This window comes from Prionailurus bengalensis, chromosome B1, assembly GCF_016509475.1.
Source record: "Prionailurus bengalensis isolate Pbe53 chromosome B1, Fcat_Pben_1.1_paternal_pri, whole genome shotgun sequence".
Taxonomy (NCBI): domain Eukaryota; kingdom Metazoa; phylum Chordata; class Mammalia; order Carnivora; family Felidae; genus Prionailurus; species Prionailurus bengalensis.
The window spans coordinates 148,704,548-148,731,556 of NC_057344.1; the positions used below are offsets into that span (position 1 = coordinate 148,704,548).

At 41.8% G+C, this 27,009-nt stretch overlaps 1 protein-coding gene across 6 annotated transcripts in view; it reads right to left on the bottom strand.

Moving 5' to 3' along the window:
• Positions 1-27,009, bottom strand: part of SLC4A4 (solute carrier family 4 member 4) — a 348,226-nt gene that overhangs the window by 294,670 nt on the left and 26,547 nt on the right. For 3 of the 6 annotated variants that reach the window (XM_043572514.1, XM_043572513.1, XM_043572509.1), the window contains exon 2: positions 7,548-7,621. In XM_043572514.1, coding sequence (XP_043428449.1) covers positions 7,548-7,620 — 73 coding nt within the window. In that variant the 5' untranslated portion in view covers position 7,621. Of the gene's footprint in view, positions 1-7,547; positions 7,622-7,975; positions 8,141-27,009 lie in introns of those variants that run through there. The other 3 variants (XM_043572512.1, XM_043572511.1, XM_043572508.1) reach the window with 2 other exon arrangements.

Below are 27,009 nucleotides of genomic sequence, written 5' to 3' on the forward strand. Positions count from 1 at the left end.
GCATCAGTTAAAGCTAATAAGAAGAGTTAACACAGATACTAATCAACTAATTTGTTGATTACTGGATATCAGTATTAGCTCCAGTCTGAAAGCATTCTGCAGTCACAGCAATCGCTGGCAATAAATTACAGGCAGGGAGTATATCCAAGGGAGGCAGTATCTTAAATTTACTGGGTTCATCCTGGGGACTTCAAATTAGTTTACTAGTACTCCTAGCAAAACTAGGAGACAGGGAGGCACAAATGCTATTTCTCTGTGGAAGAAAACTGAGGTTCAGAAATTAAGTAATTTGTCGATGGCTTACTACCAATACCATAGTATTTTTCAGGTATTACCCAAGAAACCTCAGAGCATCTCTGGTAGGGAGATGAGAAGATAGGTCATTAACTGCACTTTGCATAAAGGAAATGTAACCACATAAGCATGATTGGCCTCATGTCACCCACAAAGGCAGGGCAGAGCCGGAAATAGAAATAGGTTCTGAGACTCCTGGTTCTCGACTATGTTCTCTAACCCACGGCATAGACTGGATAAAAGTACCTGAACAATCAGATACTGATCTAATTTGCCAAATACATGTATCCATTGGATTCAATTATAAGCTTTCATTCCACATCCCAGACATTGTCTCTATTTTTCAGTAGGGACAGAATTACCTGTTGAAAATTTAATAATCAGCTGGAGGTGGGGTGGCGATTTAACAAAACTACAAATGTGCAGTTCTGGCCCTCTAAAGCTGATATGTTGGCCAATATCACTAAAATTCAAAACCTATTTTTTTCAGAAGTTTTGGCCTGATAAAAGTTATTGAGCATTCCACCATGAAAAGAGTCAGTAAAACAATGTCTCAAGAGGCTGAAGTAGAGTCTATTCTCCTTTCAAAGTCAGCAGACTATAAAGAAAGGTGAACACATTGGATACAGCACTGCCTTCTAATTGTAACTCCATGGAAAGGTAAAAACAATTAACCAGATTTAAAAGCTTTTGCAGCTCTTCAGAGAAGGGAGTTATTTAAGTCACCTATACTGCTGATTCAATGGGTATCACTCACCACGCTCCCTACCTTCGCCTTCATCCCACCAGGCAATCAGCAGCCTCAGGGGCACAGTGTTTGGAACCTCCTGTGAGCTCCTGTCATGGCAGGTTCTCACCTCAGTCCCCTAAACGCTAGCAGCCAAAAAAGCAAAATAAAATTTTAAAAAATAAAACAAAACCCCACCAGCAAGCTCACCACAGAAACAAGAAAGCCTCAACTGAGCCTTACTCAGCTTTATTCTAATCTTCCTCTATTCTCTCTCATCAGACCCAATTCTCAATTCCCCCAGTGATTCTGCATTTTGTGATGACAAAAATGGGGAGATACTTAGCTCAGGTTTATTTCTATACTATTGCATAATCTCATTTAATTGGCACCTAAATTATATAATAACCAACAAAGAACATGATTATTCTAGCCTATGCTGGGTAGGGAGGAGGAATATATACATCTCATATAAGATGTGTTTATTTATGGACATATATATTTACATATATATACAACTGACCCCTGAATCCTCTTCATTGGTGGGAAAGTGCCACACACTTAAATCTTTTCCAAAAGAAGCACTTTTACAGGCTTTATTAGACAACAGCCACACACTTGTATTTTACCCTGTATACAATCATGGAAGACAATTTAACAAATTGGGGGCAATATGGATTAGAGCAGTGTGATTACGAAAATTAGATCTTGCGCCCAGAGCGTAAAGGCAACCAGAATGAGTCCAAAGAGAAATAGACAGCAGGCCTTGGGAAACTTCACTTGACCATTCTAGCTTGCCTTTTCCAACACAAGATGCAAGTGTGGTTAGGAAGGCAAAGGATAGCTGTTGGTAAAAATGAATTAAGCAAATAAAAAACATTTAAGCCAGTTAGAATTTTTTGGAATGATAATAATCACGGAAAATTATTGGTGAAATTGTATCAATCAGAAAGACAAAGTACAGAAAGTGATTCCGTATAAAGCACCCCAATGCCAGGTACAGCAGCAACGTAATTTCTGACAATTATTGCAACGCTTCTTTGGTAAATGGCATGTTCTATTATTCTCATTTTACAGAGCAAGAAACCCAAAATCCAAAACTGCAATTTGCTTCCTTCACTTATGCAATGATTCAGCACTAGATCAGGCAAAAGTTTTAAAACTTTTATTCCCAAACTGAGGCTGAGCCACCACGTTTCAACAACTTTAGCAAGTATTTTAATTTTTAAAAATGAGATAATAAAAAAATACGCCAAACATGTCGCCAAATATCAAACAATATGTCTCATAAATGTGACCAGATAAAAAGCTTCTAAAACAAAAATCTATAGACAAAATTGCTGCAAGAACATTATTTCGGAATTTCTGGATCCTTGCAGAACACAACCCAAGCACCAACTTCAATTTTTTATGGTTTACTGTGAAAAAAGAATGTAGACACCTAGGACAGAAAGTGTCCTCACGAGGCCTTTAGCCCAAACTGTACTAACTGGGAAATTCTCTATAATTGGAAAGTTCTGGGAAGGAATGTCTCATTCCAGTTTCAAAACCCATAGAACTACCATTGGATTCCCTTGAAGCTAAAGAACTCTATAGGCAAATATTTAACTTCACTGATGTGGCAGGAGGTGTCAAATAGCTCCTGAGCTAAGTGTTGCCTGCTTTAGGGACCCTGGCGGGCTTTCAGCTGAGGCCATGATGGGAAAGAAGCAGGGCACTGAGAAAGGTCTGTGTGAGCACAACCTGCTCTGGGAAACCCACGCTGTTATTCAAGGATCAACCCTTACACACCTCGCCACATTTCTTTAAAGCTCTCTGGTGGGTGGATACAGGTTTCTTTCAAGAAGGCTTTTCCTTCAGCAATAGTCGCCCAAGTGTTTCCTCTGTACACACAGTTTCTGAGCAATAAGAGCGAACAGCGGAGAAGAGGTCAGCAAAATGCAACCGGACACTTACACCCAGTGCTCAGAATAGCCCTAGCTCCAACCTGGCCCCTCCCTTCCCATCCGATAGGTTTTCATTCACTCCTTCTTGGCAATTACGTTTTCAACCATTGTAATTATTAACGAATGTCCACCCAGCCCCACTTTTTCCTTAGGATACTACCTCCTCCAATACACATAAATACGTCATCATGATATCCTCTAGGGAAAATAGGGTTAAGTCATTATGATTTCATGTCAGTAAAATGTTGAGATCCTGACCTCCAAAAAGACAATCATCACCATTTCATCAGTGTAGCCTCGCTCTTCGAAAACCAGAGTGGAAGGAAAGAGAGTAATGCGGACATGTTTCAGGGTCCTCTTTTACTTATGAGTGTGGACATATAAACAATATAAATATGTCAGTGATCTCTGCAAAATCAAATAGCAGTAACAGCAAGGACGGGATCTTTAGAGGCTGTATTGTCTCATTTGATTAAGAGTACTAAGGGAACCAAATTTCTGACTACAAATTTAAACAAAGACGTTACAGGAGTATATAAAGTAATCCTACCTATGCTTTACATAGTTTGTATTATATATTCACTTATTCAATTCCTTCTTGTAACAAATATTTAGGAAACATCTACTCTGTCCCAGACCCTGCTCTGCTTTTTTGCTTTTATTTCCCTAAAAATAATCCTCCCTTAAATTCCATGAATCTTTAACAATTCTCTCCTTTAATGTCCATCAGTAGACATGGGAATTTGTAAAATTCTTCTTCCATTTGGACAGATGGGAGCACACTTCCTTCTGGACTTGGTTTTGAACAGAAGAGGAAAACCACCACAATATATCATAACAGCTTTGAGAGCACTGATCACAACTTCAGAAATGGAGACACATTTCAGCCAATATTGTCTTGCTGTATTTTATGCTTCCTGAGTTGCTGGTTAGACCATGTTAAGAAAAGGCCCCTCCTCATAAAGTCAGAGTTGCCAACGCCTGCTGGGAAGTTACCTAGCCCTGCAGAGCCAAGGCCTTATCTCAAAGGATAAGGTGGAGTTTGCTCTTTTCCCCTATTGCAAAATATGAGAATATTAAGTAATCTGTTTATATCATACAGATCCAAAATCTGGGCTGCCTTTTTTAAGGATAAAACATCCATAGGATTTCCTTCTGTTTGGAAAAAGCTACCTGGGACTCTTCAGATCTCAACCCTGGTTCACAGAATAAAATCCGGCAATTTCCCCTAAGTGTGTTCGAAATGAAAACTTAGCGTGTTTGTCCCTCATGGCCAGCGTTTCTGGATCATTCTGGTGATGTCGATTACCAATTTGTCATCTACAGACCAATTCTGTGGAAGTGCCGAGGCTGGAGCTGGAGTCTTTGGGTACAGAAACAAGTATGAGTATCTGATACTATGACATTTTTAAATGAGTATATCCACAGTAACCCTTCTGTGCCAAAAAATGTTAACTTTACAAAACTATACATGCATACATATACACTGATACGAGGTAACCAATGAAAGAACAGATATAAAAGCTTCTCTTTATTTTAAAGATTAAAGTGGTACTTGGTTGCCTTTTTAAAGAGTATCTCTTTAAATCATTAACACAAATGCACACGAAGGAAATTATGTGAAAATGAGGTTTAGGTCTTTAAATATATCCCACATAAATTCATTATTTAAACAGAGGATGACTCCTCTTCTGACTCACTCTATTCTCAGTGAGCTTTGCAGTTGATGGTTTTCTACTGAGTTTTTAGACCGTGGATGAAGCATCATGCCACCCCCAGAGAGTAAAGTTGAACCAGGTGAACTGAGGGTGTGGTTGGAAGGCTCAGTCTGTCGCCCCTTCACAGAACGACAGCGGTAAAAGAACTGCTGAGCTGAATCCAATGATCACAAATTAAGAGACCCTAAGAAGACTTTTAAAAGCACGAACACCTCAAAGTAACGAGAGCTACTGGACCTCAGTCACCCTCATAATCGCTTATTGGGAGCATATCTGATTGGTGCAAATTACTTCAAACAACAAAATTTTAAGTTTCCTTTTGCCAAGTGTGCTGCATTATACTTCAACCATGTTTACCCTAGAAGAGAAATACCTATGTGAATAAAAGGAAACATTTAATAATATAAATGAAAGGTAGGCCCGCTCCTTGCACTTGGGCTTTCTGATGCTTAAAACTGGAGCCCTTACTTCTTCCATAATTGCACCAGAAACTCAACCACTTCAGAACAAAGAGAAAAGTCTGCTTTCCTTCAAATACACCCTTCTCTTTGCAGTTAAAGCTATGAGATGGACTCGTGTCCTTCAGGAAAACAGTCCCTTTCAAACTATGAATCCTCATTAGAGGTCTTGACAGTTTTCATTCCCAACCACTGAGACCATGAATAAGCCATAAAACCCATCCATTTCAACATCTTTATACTTCACCTGGAGTGACTATAAAATCTAAGTGATTCCACTCCCACAAGATGAAGCCAGGTGAGGAAAATGAGAGGGTCAGCTAAGAAGGCACTGAATTAGAAATAAATAGTCCCTAAATGCAGTTTCAAGATTGTACTGTAGAAGAGCCTGCCCTGGTGGATATTCTCCACCAGATAACGACACCATAAGCAACCATCCTTAGAGGGTCTCAAAATTCAGGAACCGGCATCTCGTGAAACATGCCTCAAAAGAAGCGTAATCAGTTCAGGCTCCAATCAACATGAAAGATAATCATTAAAACACAAGTCGTATCAGAATACAAAAATACACAATAGCCATGAGGCAAGTTCAATCATCACAAAGCCAAACCATTTTACAGATGTGTCTACCAAGTTTTGTTGTCTTTCTGCTTCTTCTCAGAGAAACTTGCCTACAGATCTGTTCATGACGTTTGTGCTTGAAAATCGAGCATAATACTTTGGGAAATAAACTTCTTAGTGAACACCTTAAGAAACCCATGTACAATATCCTATTGCAGTAGAGTGCTGTCAATCCTACAGACCTTATAAACCCAAGAAGTGATTTACATCTCCTGTGAACTTAGCGAGAACATTATTCTCAAGGAAAACACACACACGCAGTACATCTCATTCCCAAGCCTTCTCGCTGATTTTTCAACTTTAATTGTCCCGAAAGTATACATTCATTCAATCCTACCATATTTCTTACATTCATATGCTGTAACTTTAAGATTCTTATCTCCTCATTAATACTGGGACAGTGACAGAGTCACCACAACGGAGACTTAACACAGGGGCACAAGAATCTTAAGACAAAAGTTTTACTATTTTGCTCTCACTAACTTGACATTTTCCCACAGTCATGTTGTAAAAGTGCAAGGAACCCATAAAACAATATGAAAGAAAATACTGTAGTTTCCTTTTTCCTAAGTAACTTGGGCATCAAATTCTTATTAGTCAGAGTCAGGAACATAAATGAGGAAAGGAGGGAAATGGGGGGTGAGGAGACTACACAGTCAGAAGAAACTTAGTAAGCAAACGTGAGAAACATCGTAATGACCACACTATTCCAACTATTCCAGGAGGCACGAGAGCATCGCGTGCCCAGGACCTGGTCTTCAGTCTGGTTGAAGAATCACTCCAGAACACACAGTATTCTTTTTTCCAACCCCCCCACCCCCACCCCACTGGTCCAAGTTTTGGGTAGGCATTAAATGTTTACCAAATGGTACCAATCAGACTACAGTTTCCAAAACACGTATGAATTGTCTCTCAGGTGATTCTAAAGGGCAGAATTTATGACATAGTTCACTTGCAAGTTTCATTTAACTTTAGGAATACTGTCTACAACTCTGATTATTTTTTTAAATCTCTTTGTAAATATTTATAGTACCTTGTATATCTGTGATGCCCTCACATTATTACTTGAAAAAATATTAATTAAGCCCTATCTTTTCACTATCAAATAAACAGTATTATTCCCACATTATTGATAAGTCAAAAGACAAGAAAAGAGAGGCACACTAAAAGCATAATAGCACTAATTAAATTTAACTCTTTTTTTTTTTTAACAGACACTGGGAAACATTAACAAAAGAGGTCCTGGAGGTTTTTTAAGTAAAAAACTGTTTGTCCATCATTTCCTAACTGAAACTCATCCATGATTACCCCTCTGTCTATCCTCAGTTTACACCCATTTTTGCTGCAACAATGATATCATTCTCCTTCTATAACATCTGTTTCTCTACCCTGCAAGCTTTAGGAAAGAATATTAGAAGATGCTGCCAAATACATTTAGATAAATCTAGCAGCTTCTTTGAATTAGTCATTGCAAGGTGGTAACTATCTGGCGAAACATGTATTTTAGACAGAAAGGCACAGCTACCATAGGCACCTGCTTCAAAAGTAAGACACCCCCCTTTTTTTTAACCATGCAGGAACACACTGATTCAGATTCTAATGGTCCAATGAAGTTCTTAAAATTACTTTCTGTGTTGAGGCAAAATGTGCAGACTAATAAAACTCCATAGAAAAGCTTTCATTTTTAACTTCAAGAATATAAGATCTATGAAATGTATGGATGCTATTATCTACAAAGACACGAGTGTATGAACATATACCTCCCCAGCCCCATGAAGCTCACCTTCTACTTCTTCTTCATCACACACATGTTTAAGGAAGGAGGCTCCTCTGTCCAGGACAGCTTCATCCTCCATCCTATAGTAATAAAAAAGAAAAAAAGAATGCTCAGACTTCTCCTGGAGTGAGCCACTTGAAGTAGCCCAGCTTCTGGGCAGGTTAACCTGCAAGCTGCTGTTCATGTTAACAGGGCAGAGTCACTCTTCCTTTGGTGTCTGCTACTCCTTCACGCAGCTCCTCTTAGCTGGTGCTTGAGAATATGCCGGTCCCACATAGCTTCAGTTCTAACCTTGAGAGGGCACCCACATGGACAGGTGAGAGAAAATCATCTCAATCCCATAGGCTGGATGTTAGGGGTTCTCCCTTTGGGATTTGCAAAAAGGAAAAAAAAAAAAAAAAGATGAAAGCAAAAAAAAAAAAAAAAAAAAATACCAAGAGAGGAAGTTTGGTTTGTCTGGAGTGCTCGTGATGATCGTTTGTGGAAATCCAGCTTCAGTGCTTAGCTCTTTAAACACCCACTGCATAAAAATGTATACCCTCACACACACACACACATGCACACCCACCCACACACAGAAAACGACAGGGAGTTAGGCTAGTGCACAGTGGGAGCCTAGCTTCCAGCCAGCCTCTTAATACCAGCACAGCCCAGTATTCTCTGTTGAGTGGCAAGCTTTGAGTCACATGTTGGCCTTACGGAAATCTGACATCTGAGGATTATCCAGCAACCCGGCTTCAGCAACAGTCACATATATATGCCACCCATTCATTCATTTTCCACATTCTTATCACACATCTCTACGTATATCTATCCTGTTAACTCTTCCCTGAAGGGCACAAAGTTCTTCGGTTTATAGCCACATTATGCTGTCCTCCTATCTCCTTACATAATAGGATCTGCTCTGCAATTTCATATGCTAAATAAGACCTCAGAATCCATCCAAGTAATGACAGCGTTTATACGGCCTCCTGATGCCAAACATGTTTCTTAGTTTATAGAATGAGTTAAGGTTTATTTCCATACTCTGTGACTTCTTTTCATTGCATTAACTTTGACATGCAGAATTCCATGAACTCTATTTATAGACAAAGCAGAAAAAAATCCCGAATTGCTCAAATGCTGCTTGTGTCGCACCGGTCTAGAAACAAAGAACTTTCTCTGGAGACAGCTGCTCTATGTCATACCGTACATAAGCTCTGCCAGAGAACCAAATGTTCACTCTGTATTCTATTCATCCAATTATATGCTCAGGCACTGAATATTGTAAGTCTGTTTTCCATATTGTCCGTATAACTTATTCTTGTGCTTCAGATATTTGTTATAATCTATGTGGATATGCACTGAATTCACATTTTCCTCTTTTCTATTTTAGGAGCATATCCATCTTGCAAAGCAACCATCTGAGCATAAAAAGTCAGAAATTCGGTGTCAGGTAGACTCGGATTTAAAAAATCTGGCACTTCCACTTAATATATGTATCACCTGGAGCAAAGTATTTAACTCTTTGAGCCTCAGTTTTTCCACTTATTAAACTGGGGTAACAATATCAACCTCGTAGAATTGCTTTGAGATTCAAATCAGGTAACATACGTGAAAACACTCAGTTTTGTGCCTTGTGCCTATTACATGTTTAATGAAGGTAAGTTTCCTTCCTTTCTTCTTTCCTTCTTTCTTTTTACCCTGACCTTTACTGGTGAACAGTGCCATTAAGAAACTTACTACCTTTGGGGCACCTGGGTGGCTCAGTCGGTTAAGCATCCGACTTCCGCTCAGGTCACGCTCTCGCAGTTCCTCAGTTCGAGGCCCACCTTGGGCTCTGCTGACAGCTCGGAGCCTGGAGCCTGCTTCGGATTCTGTGTCTCCCTCTCTTTTTCTGCCCCTCCCCTGCTTGCACTCTGTCTCTTTCTCTCTCCCTCAAAAATAAACATTAAAAAAAAATTTTTTTTAAGAAACTCATTGCCTTTGGACATCTGCAGAATATCTTATTTCAGGGATATGGGTCTTGTATGCAATAGTTTATCCTGATACGTCTTCTTCCTTCTCTATACTCAAACTAAAAATATGAAACTAATTGCAAATAGGACATAGATCAGCCATCAGGATTATAGTAGAAAAGAAAATGCCTTGAAGACTTGAGAAGTCAAATCATTTACCAGCCTCCCTGAGCTTCAGATTTCCATGAAGATTAAATGATACAACATATTTACCAATTCATCCAGGCACTCCTCAGAGGGAGGGGGAATGTATTCATTAATATGACAGATAAAATTCCTAATAAAATAATAATAAAGAGATGAACAAGGTAATCTTAGATAGCATTAAGTGCTTTGCACAAAATATAATGAGGCAGGGGGTTAGTTGGCATAAGGTGGTTCAGAAGACGCTTCCAAGGAGGTGACATTTGAGGAGAGACAAAAATGATAGGGAGGAACCAGGTATTTAAAGATGTGAGGGCAGAGTGTTCCAAGCAAAGGGAACAGCAAACGCAAAGGCCCTAAGGTAGGAACAAGTATAGCAAGTTTCAGGATGAGAAATGAGGTCAGTGAGGTTGGACAGAGAGAAGGTCAACAGTAGTTGACAATACCGGAGGAAACAGGCCCATGCAGGCCATGGGAAGTAGTCGAAATTTTAGATGTTGTGGAAGCCACTGAAGAATTTTTTGTTTTTTTGTTTTGTTTTGTCTTATGAGGTAAAGCTAACATATAACATTATATTAGTTTCACATGTACAACATGATTCAATTTTTGTGCATATTGTGAAATGATCACCACAGTAAGTTTAGTTAACATCTGTCACCACACCACCATACAAGATTTTTTTCTTGTATGGAGAACTTTTGAGATCTACACTCTTAGCAACTTTCAAATATGCAGTACAGTATTACTGACTATAGTTAAGAGTTTTAAGACAGAAAATGACCCGAGCCATTTTACCTTTTTCAAGAATCACTCTGGCTGCTATGTGAAAAGTGGATAATCAGGAGACCAAAGAATCCAGGAAACTATCTTAGGAACCCAGGGAAGGCTGTGGGAGAAACAGGTTGTGGGGAAGGAATCAACAGTTCTTTCCTGGCCACTTTACGGTGGGGATGCTTATTTCATATGAAAAAAGGAGCCGTCAGGGACACAGCTAAATGTCCAAGTCTGGAGCTCACGAGCCTAGGGCTGGAGGATCAATGAACAAAGCTGGTAACCTGCACCTATTACTGGATGAGCTCATGCAGGAAGAAAATATAGAAATCGAGGTACAGACTGAAGATCAAGTGCTGGACCATGTCAACATTTATAAGCCAAGCAGAGGAACAGTCAGAGGTAAAAGAAAAACCAGAAAAGATTGATGTCAAGGAGGTACTGCTACTAAGAGGCTGAGAAAGATGGAGACAGAGAAGTAAAAACTTGACTTGGCAACATGGAGGTCATTGCTGACAATGACCACAGCACCTGAAACATACCAAACACAGTGCTAGACACACAGAGGGCATTCAATCAAATCCTTTTCTCTTTCCTCCCTTATCCCCTCAGTCATTCAGCAAATATTTACTGAGTACCTACTAGGTGCCAGGCATACTGCTAGACACTGGAGACACAGTGATGAGCAAGACAGACAGGGCTCCACTACAATCCCATCTGCCTTCTCGAGGATTTCCCCTAGCAATCTGGGACAGTCAGTCCAAAGGGCAAGAGGTCATCAGCAACACACTTGCAGACATAGAGAAGGATGGCAGCTTAATGGGGAAACTTTTTTTGAAGACCTCAGAAGCACAGCAAAATCCTGGAGGGCTATACTACTGCAGGCATGTGAATAGTCCTGTCTCCCCTTTGGAAAACAAAGAGCAGTTTAGCCCACATTTCTTCTTAGCACTAACCCTTTCCTGTCTTAGCGGTCTGTCTACAGGATCCAACAATTTCCTGTAGAACATCGCTTCTGCACCCCACCACAATCAAGCTGATCCTGAAGTCCTTTAGTGACATCTTATGCATTTCCTAAATAAAACGTTTGGCCTCTGTACCTAAGCCCTTCCTAATATGGCATGCAACAAGCAACTGAGGCAAAAGTAAAGGAAGAAAATCAGTAGCTACTGAAGGAGACCAAGGAAAGTTTAATGCCCAGAGCCCTCTTCCTAGGTGGAGGAGGAACCATCGAGCCTAACTGAAGCACTGTCCCGTGCACCATCTGAGTTAGCGAAAATAATGATGGGTGCATTCCTTGGCTCTTTGATACATATTTCACATTCCCTCCAAGACTATACATAGCAAGTAATCAGAAACCTAGTTCCTTCCGAGGGACAATGAGGAGCGTCTGGAAGCAGCCTCTTCCCTGTAGGAAGCGGAAAAAAAAAAGAGCGCCACAGACTGAAAACATAAAACCTGCGTGTCACAGTGGCCTTTCTCCAAAGCAGCCCTCTCCTCTTCACAAGCAAGTGCCTCCGCACCAAGTTACAGGGGACTTAACAACTTTCTTCCATCTTCATACTGACAAACGTCAATTATTTGGGTTTGTGTTCCCCTCCTAAAAGCCTCTCCACAGTTGCTCGCTATTATTAGTAAGACAGAGATATCTCTTAACATGACCATCTGACCCAACCAGTTTTCCTTTCTATCAGGAGGAAGAAATTAACTCATCCAATCCCTAAGCAGGCCCCCAAATCCATTTGTAAAGTGTTCCTTTCACATGAGCTGCCTCTGCTGCAAGCAAACAAAGAAAGAAGGGAAGGAGCATGCTTCTAAAACAGCTCCCCGAGCTGCTCACATCGCCAGCATGAGGCAAAGTTCAGAATAGATTTGGAAGCTTCTCACCAGCATCACGGGGATAAGGGTCATACCAGTCAGTATAAAATCCACATGGGGCCCGTGCTGCCTTCCTTCCACAGGGCCTCTGACAGAAGAAGTCAGGCCCCTTCCTCCAAAGTCCACACCCAACGTGGGGTTTCTCTTATTCTCCGTTATTCTGGGACACTAACATGATTTAACTGTAACACATGTCAAATCTGCTGCCAAATGGACCGGCTTTCACCAGCCGGTCCTCATCACTGAGCAGGCTTGTAAGGGTGACTTAAGCCCGGCACGAGAAACATTTGTGCAAAACTGTCAACCATTGGGCCTCGGGCACCCATCTACATTCCACCCCTCCGAGTTCCCACCCCCGGAGCCCTCGCCAACTGCCAACGTGCTCACCAGCTAGTCCACACAGCGCGAGCAGCTGCCACTCAGCCAGTCAGCAAGTGGCGGGCTGCCAGCACTCAGGCTTCAGGACGCAAGCCTGCCCGTCACAGTGCTGCTAAAGGTTGAAGGTCTTCGGGCGTGCTGGCCTCTAGATTCGCCTCATTTGCCCTCCCACCGCCCTGCTCCCACCCCTCCCGCTATGCCTCCCACGGCAGCATTTCACTGTCTCTATAGTAACAGCATCTGGTTTCGGGGTTAGAACTTCACACGGAGCGATTCTCCTCTTAACCTCCGGCTTTTGCCGAGGGATGCACTAGCCAAAAGGCCACTGCTTGAGGAGGGGCTACCTGTCCCCTGGTCATGTGGTGAGCTGCAGGGTCCCAGCAGCAGGAGCAGCAGCACCAGCAGCAGCGCTCAGAGCCAGACGAGAGGAAAACAGATCCTCCAACCCTGGCACGCTGGCCCGTGCATGAAGGATCCACTCTGGGGCTTGCAGCCCCAGATCCAAAGCCCCTGGCCCTCTCTCCTCTACGCCCTCCACACTGGGCTTTTCTGACAACTCCCAAAAAGACACCAAGGGATGGTGTCCTATGGAAGAGAATAGCTCCAGGTTTTACATGTCCATACCTGAGTCTGACAGTGCTGATTCTTTCTGTTCATACAGCTCAAAGTGCATTAGTTAACCTCGTATTTTAACCCACCCCACTTTATCCTCACTAGCTTGATCTGTTTACAACATGCAATGAACCCCATAATCTCTCACTTTACTGCAGCCTTCCTGCACATAGCAAATGTTTAAACAGTCCTTTACCCACGTGCCCTCACACACACCAAAGTGATACATGCAGAGGGGCAGACAAATACTAGAATGTAAGGAGTTTTATTATCATTGGCCATGGCTGCCATGAAAATTATATCTTCGGCATGCATGAGGGCCTTTACTTAGGAACTAAGAGGTGTCAGTCTCAAATCTCAGAACTCAAAAGCAGGTCGTCCCTGCAACTTTGCCAGTTGTGATCTTAAAACAGAGGGGAGGCAAAAATCAGCATTTTCACAGGTCTTTTTCAGGAGCCACACAGAAAGCTACAATCAGTACTGACATCTAAAATTATACACTCACACACATATCTCTGAATTCTATTCCCTATTCAAGTCGTCTCTAAGAACTGGGGAACGATTTTCATTACAAATCATTTACAAACATGATGTTTTCTTTCAAATTTTTTAAACTGCGCAGCTTTTTACTGGTGCCTTTGTTGTTTTGGAAAATCTGCTTTCCACACTTTCAACATACAATTAGAGAACAATATCAAGTCTCCAAACCTTAGGCGACAGACAGGGGTGATCGAGCTCTGTGGCTGCAAAGAACACTGCCATCTTTTGGCGACACGTGTTCACTACAGGGAAGCGGAGGGCAAGGGCAGAGGAAATGCTCCAAGTGTTCCCCTTCGAAACTTCAGCAGGTCTCACAAGGGCCTTTCACTCCCCAGGGAGGAAGAGACAAGAACACAGCTGTTGACTTAACTGTAGAAACTGCTAGAGCTCTGGACACGCATGTTGGGGGAAAGAGACATCAGCGTGGCATACCTGACAGGCATGACTAATGGCAAGAGAAGAATCCCCAAGACCAGCTGGCAGCAAAGCAAAGCAAATCCCGTCCGTGGAGTTCAGGAGTGCCCTAATCAGTCTGGAAATTTACACAGGCCGAGGGCCAGGAAGAAATGGGTGACGGCCCCATACGAAATCAGACTGCAGACTGGATAAAAGGTGAAAGTGTAATCCGGAGCAGGATCACGCAAACACAATTCTGGATTTATGAACTGCATTAAAAGTTCATTTGTACTCTTGGGCACTTATCCCAGAGAAATGAAAACTTATGTTCACACAAAAACCTGTACACTATTGTTCACAGCAGCTTTATCTGTAATAGCCAAAAGCTAGAATTAGCCCAGATGTCTTTCAACAGGTGAATGTTTGAACAAAGTATGGTACATCCATACCATGGAATAATGCTTAGCAGTAAAAGGAACAAACTATTCATACACAAAACAATTTGAATGAATCTCCAAGAGATTATGCTGAGTGAAAAAAGTGAATCCCAAAATGGTTACATATTGTGTGATTCCACTTGCATAACATTTTTTGAGATGACAAAATTCTAGATATGAAGGAAGGACAGATTGGGGTAGCCAGCGGATAGATATTGGGGGTATGCAGTGGGGGGTGTTTGTGGTTATAAAAGGGCAACATGAAGGATCCTGTGGAATTGACTCTAGTTAGTCTTACCTGTGGTGGTGGTAGGTAGCTACCTACACAGTGATCAAATTATACACAACTTAATATACACATACAAACGCACAGAAAAATGCGGGCAAGTAAAACTGAGGAAATCTGAAGAAGTTCAGTGGATCATATCAGGGCCAATATCTTAGTTGGTGACATTGTACTGAAGTTTTATAAAATGTTAACATCGGGGAAAAGTGGCAAAGTGTACAAACAATCTCTGCATTATTTCTCAAATATGCACGTGCATCTATAAATCGCCCAATAAAAATTTCAAAAAGTTCTGCTTTTTTAAAAACATTTTCCTCAGGAACATTATTTTAACATGAGGGTCACGATACTGAAGGTGGCCCATCTACATGTACGCGGAGTCAGGCAAAACAGCACAGATCCCAGAAGCATCTGTGGTAACCGTGTAACCTTGGCAAAGTCAGTTAACCTGTCACTTCGGTGTCATTTTAAATGAGCTTAAAAACACTTCCTAAGACATACAAGGGATTAATAAGTTCCTGGAGTAAATAAACTCAATTAATTTTAGCTGAATCTGAATCGAAGGTCCCCAGGGCCCAGAGAATGTCAGAGAATTAACAGTCCTACATGGACCCGAAGGCCTTAATTCTGTCTCCAGGAGCAAACACACGGGAACGCCAAGCAGGGAGACCGGCGCTAACCTGTCACCCATCACCAAAAGGCTCAAACTCCTCTCTCCCATCTTCTCCCTGCTGGGACAAGGTCTCCTCTACTCGGTCCTCAGACTGATGACTGGGCTCTTTTGAAAGGCTGCAACAGACTCAGCAACATAAAAAGAACTGGTAGCAAAGTAGACATAGGAACTATGGGGTGACGAAAGGTGTGGAAGTTGAGGGGCAGTGGGGCAGGGGGCGTGTTGACAGATGAAGGGAGAGATAACTGGACAGGGCATTGAATGCTAAACAGGGAACGACTTGCATGACCCCCTCAGATGCCTCCCCTGATTTAGCCCACACCCGCAGCCATATCCTCTTTAATTGTTTTAGCGAGCCTTTCCAGGCGCTTCCACAACCACTGCACGCTGCCTCTGAGCAGAATTCCACTTGAAGAACAGAGAGGTCTGATTCCTCTCGGTGCAGATATTCAGCGCCTTGCCCTTTTAAAGTTCTCTCGGAGTTTTTACTGTTGGGGGCAGGAAAAGTAGGCTCGCTTCTCACTTCTTTTAACTTTCAACTGCCCTTCTTCATGTGTGCTGCTGTGAAAATCAGAAAGGCCCTAAGAGAGGGTTCAGGCAAGATGAAAAGGCTGGGGAGGCTCCATGTGAGAAACCAGAAGCACAGCAGTGGGCAGGTCTATCCTCTCCCCCTTCCTCCTCTCCACTGCCAAGTCTTCAGCCAAAAGCAAGAGCCCAATCAGCAGCAGAAAAAGAGAAGGCAGCGGTAAACCTATTGGTTTAGGTAAACCAATAAAGAAACTCATAGTAGCTATTTGTAGAGGAAATTGGGATCTGAAATGTCAATACAAACCTTGAGCTCTGGAAATTTTAGCCAAACTTCACATGTTATAATTATTTATAGTAATTAGTACAAGAATAGCACCGATAACTAATACCCACAGTTAATTCATACATTTCATTTCAGTCTATGATTCTGCAGACATTTATTGTGGACTTTACCATGGCTTCAAGTCAGATGCAGGTTGGCAGGTGGACAGGGAATCAGGAGAAGGAGTTTGCTCCAGGACACAGCGCTGGGAGGCAGCTGGATGGTGCTGGTCAGGTACAGCTCCTGACCTACCCACGTCTGAAACTCAGAGCGGACTCTGGAGAAAGGTGCCTTCCTTTCCGTCCTCTACCCCATGCGGTGGCCATACTGCTCACATCTCCCATCCTGAACCACCACAGCTGCTGGCAGGGATGAGGTTCCTAGCATTTGACTGAGTTCTCACTAGCTGCCAGGCACTGTGCAAAACATCATGTGTGCATTTTCTCTTTCTCAATGCTGTCAAATTTTGTCGGACTGATTCAGTAACAGGACTGAGAATTCCGGCCAAAGGATTTCAACACCTAGAACAATGTAGGAACTGAGATTAGGGGGCTCTCATCATCCATTAATTTGGAGGGAAAAAAAAATTCCCACTTTTAAACACTTACCACATGCCAGGCATTGTACTAAGCACTATACAATGTTGTTGGTTTTTTTTTTATTCAATCCTTATGGCAATTCCATGAGGTAAGTACTTTTCACATACCCATTTTAGACTTAATGTACTTTGACGTTAAGTAACTTACTGCAAATCACACAGTACAATGTGATGTGAGAAGACCAAGCAGGCCATCTAAAGCAGTCCACAATTTTAAGCACTCCACTATATTCCTGCGTAACTAAATAATCCATGTCTATTAGACACTACCTTCAAGAATTTTTTCATATCACTTAACTGAAATATGCTTACAAACGACATCACTTACAACTCACCTCTTTCTTTCTCTTGCTTTGCCTACTGGTCAAAGGTTGAAGCATCTCCTAACAGGCCTCTCTAATAAATATCTTTATTCTTATTTAGCAAACACTTAGTTTGAGCTTACTGTGTGCCAGCCACTGCTATAACTGCTTGACAAATGCTATTAGTTCAATCAATTCTCACAATTGGTACAATCCAATGACAGGTACCATTTTTATCCTCATTATCTCTGAAGCACAGAGACACTAAGTAACTTGCCCAAAGTCACACAGCTAATAACTGTTGAAGTCAGAATTTGAACCCAAAGCAGTCTAGCTCCACAAGTCTGTGTTCTTAGCCACTGCATATCATGCTGCCTCTCTTTGGCTGTTTTGATTAATCTGTTCCAAACTCTTTAGGAACTTGGGATCACAAATATTAAACAGACTTTTGGTGAAAGAGCAGACTCATCAAATACCTACAGAGTACACAGACCCTTGACATTCATGAGACAATGCCTCCCCTAACCTTATTTTGCAAGTGTCCAAATTCACAAATATCCCAATGCACAATTTCTGATATATCATGTGGTCAAGTATAACTCTATGAGTTTCGGAATTCTCAAGGGACAGAAAGCAACCAGGGTGACCTGAGACGCAAGGAGGTAAGCCATCCACTAGGCTCAGCCTGGGCTCACCACAAGCACAGAAGTTCACCACATGCATTGCTACAAATTACGAATGACTACACGGTGTAACCATTCAGGGCTACCAGCAAATAGCTGAAGTCACAACTGTTAGGTTCACACACGCCAAGGATCTACCGTATCAAAAGCAAGAGTACATCATTCACCACATGAGTGATGCTACTAAGCAGAAAACAACTTTTATCTCATAAACTTTATGAGCAGTGTTCACTATTGCATGAACAACAAAGACACTTCTCTACTCTTTGTTCCCTTACTAAAACATCTCTTTCCTTAAGGCTGTTCAAAGTGTGGCCTTCATTTTCTGCAAGGAATCCCTCATTGTGTGAATGTCATCAAATTTTCCAGAGTTTAACTCATTTATTCATTCATTTCAACAATCTCTTGAGCATCTATAACAAGGCATTATCCTAGGCACTAAGGATGAATCCAGGGTGGGAAATGGACAATTAACAAAATTTAAAAGTAAACTGTATAAAATAAAAGGTGAGTCTCCTATGAGAAAATGTAAGTCAGAAAGAGAGTTAGGGCGTACTGGTGGGACAAGAACGGGGTGAGGGTGGGATGTGGAGGGGGCAGTTTTTAATAGGTAGTTAGAAATACCTCACTGAGTGATGGTTGAGCAAAGATCTGATGGAGGTGAGGAAGTGAGTATATGAGGGAATGGCAAATGAAAAGGCCTTGAGGCAGGAAGGAGCCTGGCAGATTCTTGGAACGTCAAGGAGACAAGTAACTAAAGCAGAGTGAACGTGGAGAATAGGACATAAGGTCAGAGATGTACAGGTAATGAAAGGGCATGCTGCGTGGCCTGGGAGGCTGTTCTAAAGCCTTGACATTTACTCTGAGCAACTAGAAACCACTGAAGAGTTCTGAGCAGAAGTGATTATTTCCTCAAGCTTACAGTCTTCTTTACTTTTTAAATCTTTGTCATTATGTAAACATTTCCAATAAGGTCTTTCCCGGAACCTAGTTCTACTCAGAAGGTCTTCCAGGGGCCATAGCTAGTGTAGCACAGAAGTTACAGGCGGTCTACTGGCTCAGTGTCCCACAACAGCCAGGCCAGAACCTGATTCAGTCCTGTGTAGATCAAAGAGTGGACCAACACACCATAAGCCCAGTGTCTAGTGTGACTTGAGCCTTACAAAGGTGCTGAGCAACGTGTCAGTGCTCAGAAGTAAAGCCACTCTGCATTCCATATCCATATAATCTTTATTAACTTCTGCCAACTAGCCTTGAAGTTCATGACTCAAGTAGTTGCCACCTGAATCCTTGCCTACATAAATTTATCCCGGGGATGGCAACATTGGTGTTAGAAGATGCCAAAGCAGATGATTGATACGTAGGTATCAGGTAGCATGGAATGGACTTATTGATGGCTTTTTAACAGCTATGATTCAAATCTATGCTTTAAATAATAAAGGAATACATTTGAACCTGTTTCTAACAATAACTTTTCTTAGTTAATTTTATAAGAATGGGAAGGGCACAGGAAGACTGCCAATTCCATACTCAGACCTACTCCATTTTGGGGGGAAATGCCCTCGACTTGCCATCTCTTGCCTAAGGACAGAATAAATGCTTATTTGACCCTAGTGGCTTCCTTTGTTGTCAAGGAGCCAGCCCACCCCGCAGAAGTATGGGACTCTTCAACCTGAAAACACCCTCTTTGACCTGGTAGGTATAAAGAGACCAACAGGCATAACTATCAAATGCAGTATGTGTCTTCAAACAAATCAACTGTTTTAAAAACTTTTTGGAGACAATCAAGCAAACTTGAACACTGAGCATTAGATGACACCAAGGAATTACTGTTAATTTCATCAGGTATGATAATGACACTGAGGTTATTTTTTTAATGTCTTTATTTCTTAGAAATAAACACTGAAGTATTAATTGGTGAAATGATACGATCTGGGATTTGTTTTAAAATACTCCAGCAAAGGGGCGCCTGGGTGGCGCAGTCGGTTAAGCGTCCGACTTCAGCCAGGTCACGATCTCACGGTCCGTGAGTTCGAGCCCCGCGTCAGGCTCTGGGCTGATGGCTCGGAGCCTGGAGCCTGTTTCTGATTCTGTGTCTCCCTCTCTCTCTGCCCCTCCCCCGTTCATGCTCTGTCTCTCTCTGTCCCAAAAATAAATAAAAATGTTGAAAAAAAATAAAAATAAATAAACTACTCCAGCAAAAAAACAAGGGGATGGGGAGGAATGTGAAACAAGACTGCCAATGTGTTGGTGATTGTTGAAGCTGGGTAATGGGTACATAGGGGTTCACTGTACTATTTTCTTCTCTTTTTTTGTTCATGTTTGAAATCTACCAAAATAAAATGCTTCTTAAAAAACTTTAAAACTAGGGGCAAACTAGGGGCACCTGAGTGGCTTTGTCAGTTAAGCATCTGACTCCTGATATTGGCTCAGGTTGTGATCTTGCAGTCATGAGATTGAGCCCTGCATCAAGCCCCGAGCCCCGTGTCAGGCTCTGCACTGGTGGAGACTGTTTGGGATTCTTTCTTTCCCTGTCTCTCTCTCAAAATAAATAAATAATAAAAATTAAAAAAAAAAAAAAAGAAAAAACTTTAAAACTCTCCTATATAAGCCTCCCTTCTTCTATGCCCAATGCTCTCTCAAAATAAATAATAAAAATTAAAAAAAGGAAAAACTTTAAAATTCTCCTATATAAGCCTCCCTTCTTCTATTCCCAATGCATTCCAGAAAACACGTATGAACACAAAAGTCATAACAAGTAGATTTACATGTTATAAAGATAGTTCTGTATCTAAAGAATAAAAAAAACTCTAAAACCCACATTAATATCCTTCATTTTAGACATAATAAACAAAAATGTGTGTTTGGCATTTCAACATGTTTTTTCTTTTCCTTCACACCTTAATATACAGGCTCTAATGCAACGAGCACTTGATTGACTGGCATGGCTAATCCTGTCCACCTTAGTCAAAACAAAACAAAGTTTATGAGACCTATGTTTCTGAGCACTAGCATCAGCATTTTCAGTTTTTCTCCGCATTTGTGTAAAATGGCACAGCAATTGCAACAGAGCACTCAAATACCTGCAGCAGAAAACACTGAGACGCACATAAACCTGGTGATGCTGACAAAACTGGACCACAAGCTGTGTGCAGTGCCACCCAGAATTCACTGCTAATCTCCCTCCACCCCTCAGTGAACACACAGAAAAGCACAAGCAGAATGTGAAAGGTGAATTATGGGGGTTCGTATACGTCCAAGCATGGTCTGTATGAAAGCTGAACCCATGAAAGTCAGGACAGCCTGTACGTACAAATATCTATCTGTGCACGACCTTGGAAGAACAAAAAGTACCTAAAAACCATCATAATCCTCCTGCTGCTGGGCATTGGTGGGGTAAAAGGGAAAAGCACGAGAAGGATATTCTTGGTGACACCATATTATTCTCTTCTTGCCAAACACAGACACCTATTTTTGCCAAAGAAAGATTATTACATTTGTTGGTTACGTTACAAAGCCAACTCACAAAAATCAACTTACTGCAAATGTAGCCAAATTATAGTAATAATAATATAAGCTAATGTAATAAGTGCTTTTTTTGAGTTATTTAAACCTTACTATCAGCCCATAAAATAAATGCTATTAATATCCCCATTGCACAGTTGATGAAATTAAGATTTAAAGATATAAGTGAGTTGACAAGGTTATAAATCCTCTACGTGATAGAACCATATAGGTTATCAACTAACAGCATTAAAATGACTAATAACAGTATAGTGCTATAAGGATCGCTTTAGGTACACGATAGGTGAAACAGACTTGCATGGGCTCAGATGAAACCCTACACATCACTCTAATATCATTTTCAATGGAGAAATATAGTTTGGGTTCAAACAACCATATATAATTATGGCACTCCAACAATAATTTGGAAGCAGAATGCATTTGGTTAGAAAGATCATCAAACGAATAGCTGAAATTAGAGAATAAATGCCAGTGTTATCTCTAATAGATAATCACAAATAAAATTAACCACAGGCAGTTGAAATGAACCTACTCCAAGAAGAAATTACATACACATATATTCTAAGGCAACTTTTTACATTTCTCTCCCTATTACAAAAATCTATCATCTAGATAAACACAGGACAGCTAAAGACTACAGTAAAACATCAATTCATTCTTGAAGATCTGCTCAGCATTGTAACACTCCCTCTCTGAACATTTGGGACTTGCTTGTGAGCTATTACCAACTTGAATCAATTTCTCAAGCCACTAATTAAAAAGGAAAAATTAGGGGCGCCTGGGTGGCGCAGTCGGTTAAGCGTCCGACTTCAGCCAGGTCACGATCTCGCGGTCCCGGAGTTCGAGCCCCGCGTCAGGCTCTGGGCTGATGGCTCGGAGCCTGGAGCCTGTTTCCGATTCTGTGTCTCCCTCTCTCTCTGCCCCTCCCCCGTTCATGCTCTGTCTCTCTCTGTCCCAAAAATAAATAAATAAATGTTGAAAAAAAAAATTAAAAAAAAAAAAAAGGAAGAATTATTTCTTCATTTGACTATCAGAAAAAAAAAAATTCCCTTTGCCAAGAAGAGTCCTAGAAGAAGTTTACAATTACTTTCTCTCCAAACCTCCATGTGTTTTCACTTTCATAGTTCTCGCAGCTTACTAGGTGCAGCCACAGTGAAAAGGAAGAGCCAAAAACAGTCCAAGTAAGACTGTCACCACCACATTCCAGCCTTGATGGAGAGACCTCCAGGTCTGTTTTGTTAGTCTTCCTGCTTCTGCTCACAGTTCGGTAAAACCAACAGTCCACACCAGGAAAGACCAGCTGAGAACAAATGATGGCACTGTTCTACCAAATGGAAGCAACGATCAGCTTAGGGATGCCTGTTTCTGTTACGTTCACAGATTCCTTTTTGTTTATGAAGGGCTTTGAAAGGCAAGCATACAATAAGCACCTACAGAGAAAAACTACTCACTAAGCTATAGAAATGCCATTTTGTTAGTAGCCAAATCATTTATTGCTTCATTACACTATTGATTGGGACTGCTTTGTCATTACCACTGACCATCCATTCATTAGTAGAAACATACTATTCAGTCTCAGTAAGGATTAGTCTACTACACTCTAAATTTTGGTGTCTGGGCAAATCCAAACTGATATTTCTTGCCTAATTCTGATTCTCCCGACATTATCCCACTCACAAAACTTCTCTCAAAAAAAATTAGTAAAGAATACTTACAAAATGAATGTAATTCAGGCTATTAACTCTCCAAGTCTCAATTTCCTCATCTGATAAATGGATTTAGTAATCCCCACACTGTTTAACTGTGGGGAAGCTATGAGGTAATATAAACAGAAGTATCCTGTGTGCTTGGTGCTTGGCATAGAGCTGCAGGCAACACACGCAGCTGGTATTATTACACATCAGGGTCCTTACCTTTTCCCAGACAGGCACAAGTCTGTGAAGGTGACATTGCTAGCAAGTGGCAGAGATGGAATATCAAACCCAGTCTGCCAAGGCCAGCACTCTCACATCATGCTCCTTCTCTGCATCAAATAGAAGAGACAACCAGGTAGTTCTGCTAAAGTCTTTTCTAAGTTTAGGAGTCCCAGAGTAGGAGCCAGGAACAAAGGATGAGAGAAGGTTCCCCCTCCTAAACTTTACGGAAAGTACAGGGGCATCAAGGAAAGAAATCATCAGGCTCGTACCTCTTGATATACCACAGGTCAAATTTCTCGACTTGTTGATAATACTCAGAAGGGAAAGTGGCCGAGGCCTGGAAACCAGCCAGCACAGTATTTCTGAAAGGTGGTTACTCTGGGAAACACAGACGTGCTCGTGGACCAAGAAAAAGCTTAAAAATGACCCCAAATGCTAATTTTTTAAGTCAAAAGAAAAGAAAATTTAAAAATAGGGACTGGGGGCACCTGGGTGGATCAGTCAGTTGAGTGTCCAACTTCATTCAGCTCAGGTCATGATCTCGCAGTTTGTGAGTTCGAGCCCCACATCAGTCTCGCTGCTGTCGGTGCACAGACTGCTTTGGATTCTCTGTCCCCCTCTCTCTCTGCCCCTCCCCTGTTTGTGCTCGCTCTCTCTCTCTCTCTCTCTCTCTCAAAAATAAAAATAAACATTAAAAAAATAGAAGCCATGAGGAGTGAAGCACAAAAAGAAAGAAAAAAAAATGTATCCCACAGTCTTTACTAACATATCTTTGATAAAAACAAATTTTCTGAAATTAGTGATTTCCTAAAATAGCATTAACAAACCTGGTAGTTTACAGTGAAACTACTGGCTCTGTAGGACACTAAAAAATTATCTATAATGATAATTACAGACACACTTTGTTGTGTACCTACATTTGCCAGTCCCTACAGATGGTTCACTTGTGATCTTCACAACGCACAAGCCCTACAGTTAGTACTAGCCACATTCCACACAGGAAGAAAGCCAGTCTGAGAGCCATAAAGAGAATGCCCACGGGTGCAGAGTCTACAGAGGGAAGAATGGAAATTCACGCTCAGATCTGTCTGACATGAAAACCCCTGCTATCCCTTGTTGGCCGAGAATGTGCCCAGCACAGGGTCCATTGGACGTGTCCCCCGTCCTTAGTAACCTAGGAAAGGTACAAGGTGGATGGAGACTCCTGGAGAAGCAGACCCGGAGCATCAGTGGAAGAGCATCACCCTCTCCTCAAGGACCAAATCAATGGTGCTGAAAATATTTTAAATGGGTGCTATTATGACAATACGGTGCTCTGAAAGCATGACCATCTGCACCTTGGACGGGACCAGAATACAAAGTTCTTAATAAACCAAAAAAGCAGTCAAAAGCAAATTAATGAATTCAAAAAAAAACCCCAAGCCCATCTGTGGTGTTTTCATCTACTCTGCACAATCAACAAGATTGAGTAGAGGACAGAAGGACAGGCAAAACACTTCCAAATTTTCATCATACCACCATATCATACAGGGTACTACTTTCAAGGTACTTAAAGAGTTCACACAAATTCTTTTTTAACATGCTTAATAGCTAATAAGAATGCAGGCAGAAATAAGACAATTCAGACCAAAGGAGGTTCTGAGCACATAGAGAAATCACAGTAGAAGCAAGATCATAAACCAAGCTCCTAGAATGGAAGTGATTTCACTGGATAAAGCTGCTAGCTGTGTCAACTGTGCATCGTGATAGTTCCAACTAGTGTGCGGGGAATAAGTTAGAGGTGGGCCGAGATGTCCATCCCCCACTCCTAAGGGCCACCAGGCAGGGCCAGGCACAGCCAGAGCCCTGGGCCATTTACTTCCAGCCGCAAGATGTCTGGATTGTTTACCCAGAGTGCCGCACAAATATTATTACTTACTAAGCATTCTATGACGTGAAAAAGATTCAGAAGCATTAGTAAATGAATCCATCATTTCACCAACTTCTTGACCAAGAAATGCTAACAGCTTAGAAAATCCACAACATACCTGGAGTAGCGTGAATAACCAACCATTCCCTCCCAATCCTCTTCCGTCCCCATGCAGCCATTATTTTTCTAACAGCTGTTGGTCAGCGTCATCCTAGGCTGAGGATGACACACTTTCTGAAGCGCTGTATACAAAGCTGTATAAACCGAGTTAGGAGGCCACAGCTAAAGGCACCTCTACACCCTCAGTACAGAATCAGTCCATGCCAAAGGAGGTGCTCAGGACAATTCTGTTCTCCACACAGGCCACTCACAAAGTGTACTGGGTACCTCTAGATGCCAGGGAGACACAGGAAAAAAAAAAAAAAAAGGACTGAGGTATCAGTACTAACTGAACAGTCACAAAGATGCTACAAGGGAGCAGCCTGAGCAGAGAACAGAGAAAAGGAAGGTCCCCTCTTACCTCTACATCTTCCATCATATCTATGGATACACAGGTGCACAGTCACAAGGACGGACACAGAAATGGCTGTTTATAAAAAGCAACTGGTGTGCATTGAAAACTCGGTAATCCACAGGAAGATGGGCTTGTGTGGCAGCTACAGAAGATTCTGCCTTGAAATCCACCAGCCTCAGTAGAGCTCTGTGATATCTGCAATCCCAAACACAAGAGACGCCCCTGCTTCTGCTTCACCTCTGCTCTTGACTTCTATCAAGAGGTCAACTCCACTACTGAGAATAAAAGTAACTTCAAACTACAGGCAATCCAACAACAAAGTGATGACAGAGAGTTCTAAGATATCATCAGGCCTTACACTTAGTTCTCATTTTTGGACACCTTTCCCCAACACCGGAGGAGCTCTGGCTTCTTGGCTATCACTCTGCTCAGCTCCCCAGTAACTATTCCATCCCAGTCTCTTTCATGTGACCTAGCCTGCCCCAAACCGCACCTAGAACCCTAATCGTACATGCACACACATGGTATCATTACCATTTTAAAGTACAGGCCACCACCTCCTCATTCAGCTAGTCCCAACCTCTGCCTCACACTTTCCCATCCCATAGTTCTCCAACTCCAATATAGCTCTACCCTGTGGAACCCAATTCTGGTCTCAGGGACCTCCTGCCTGTTCTCTCACTTTTGGTGAGCCCCTCTGACCAGTGCACGTCAGCACTGGTGTCCAATTTCTGCTCTAGGCAAGGACAAACCCCACCTTCTGCTCAGCCCCAGAGGACTGGGCCTCCTACATCTACAGGAGATGTAGACTGGGCATCTACATCTACATTTGCCAATGCAATGCCCTGACAGTTGGCTGACTTCCTTCATGGTGTGGCACTGCAGTCATCACATCCATGAAGCTGGCTGTCAATCCTACAGCCTCTGCCTTAGGTGACTCTGAACACAACTCTGATTTCTTGTATCTGTTCCCTCAATTACAAGAGACAAAGCTCACTCTTGCACAACCTCAGACCCGAGAACACTATGGGGTTCTGGTAAGATCCACGAAGCATTATA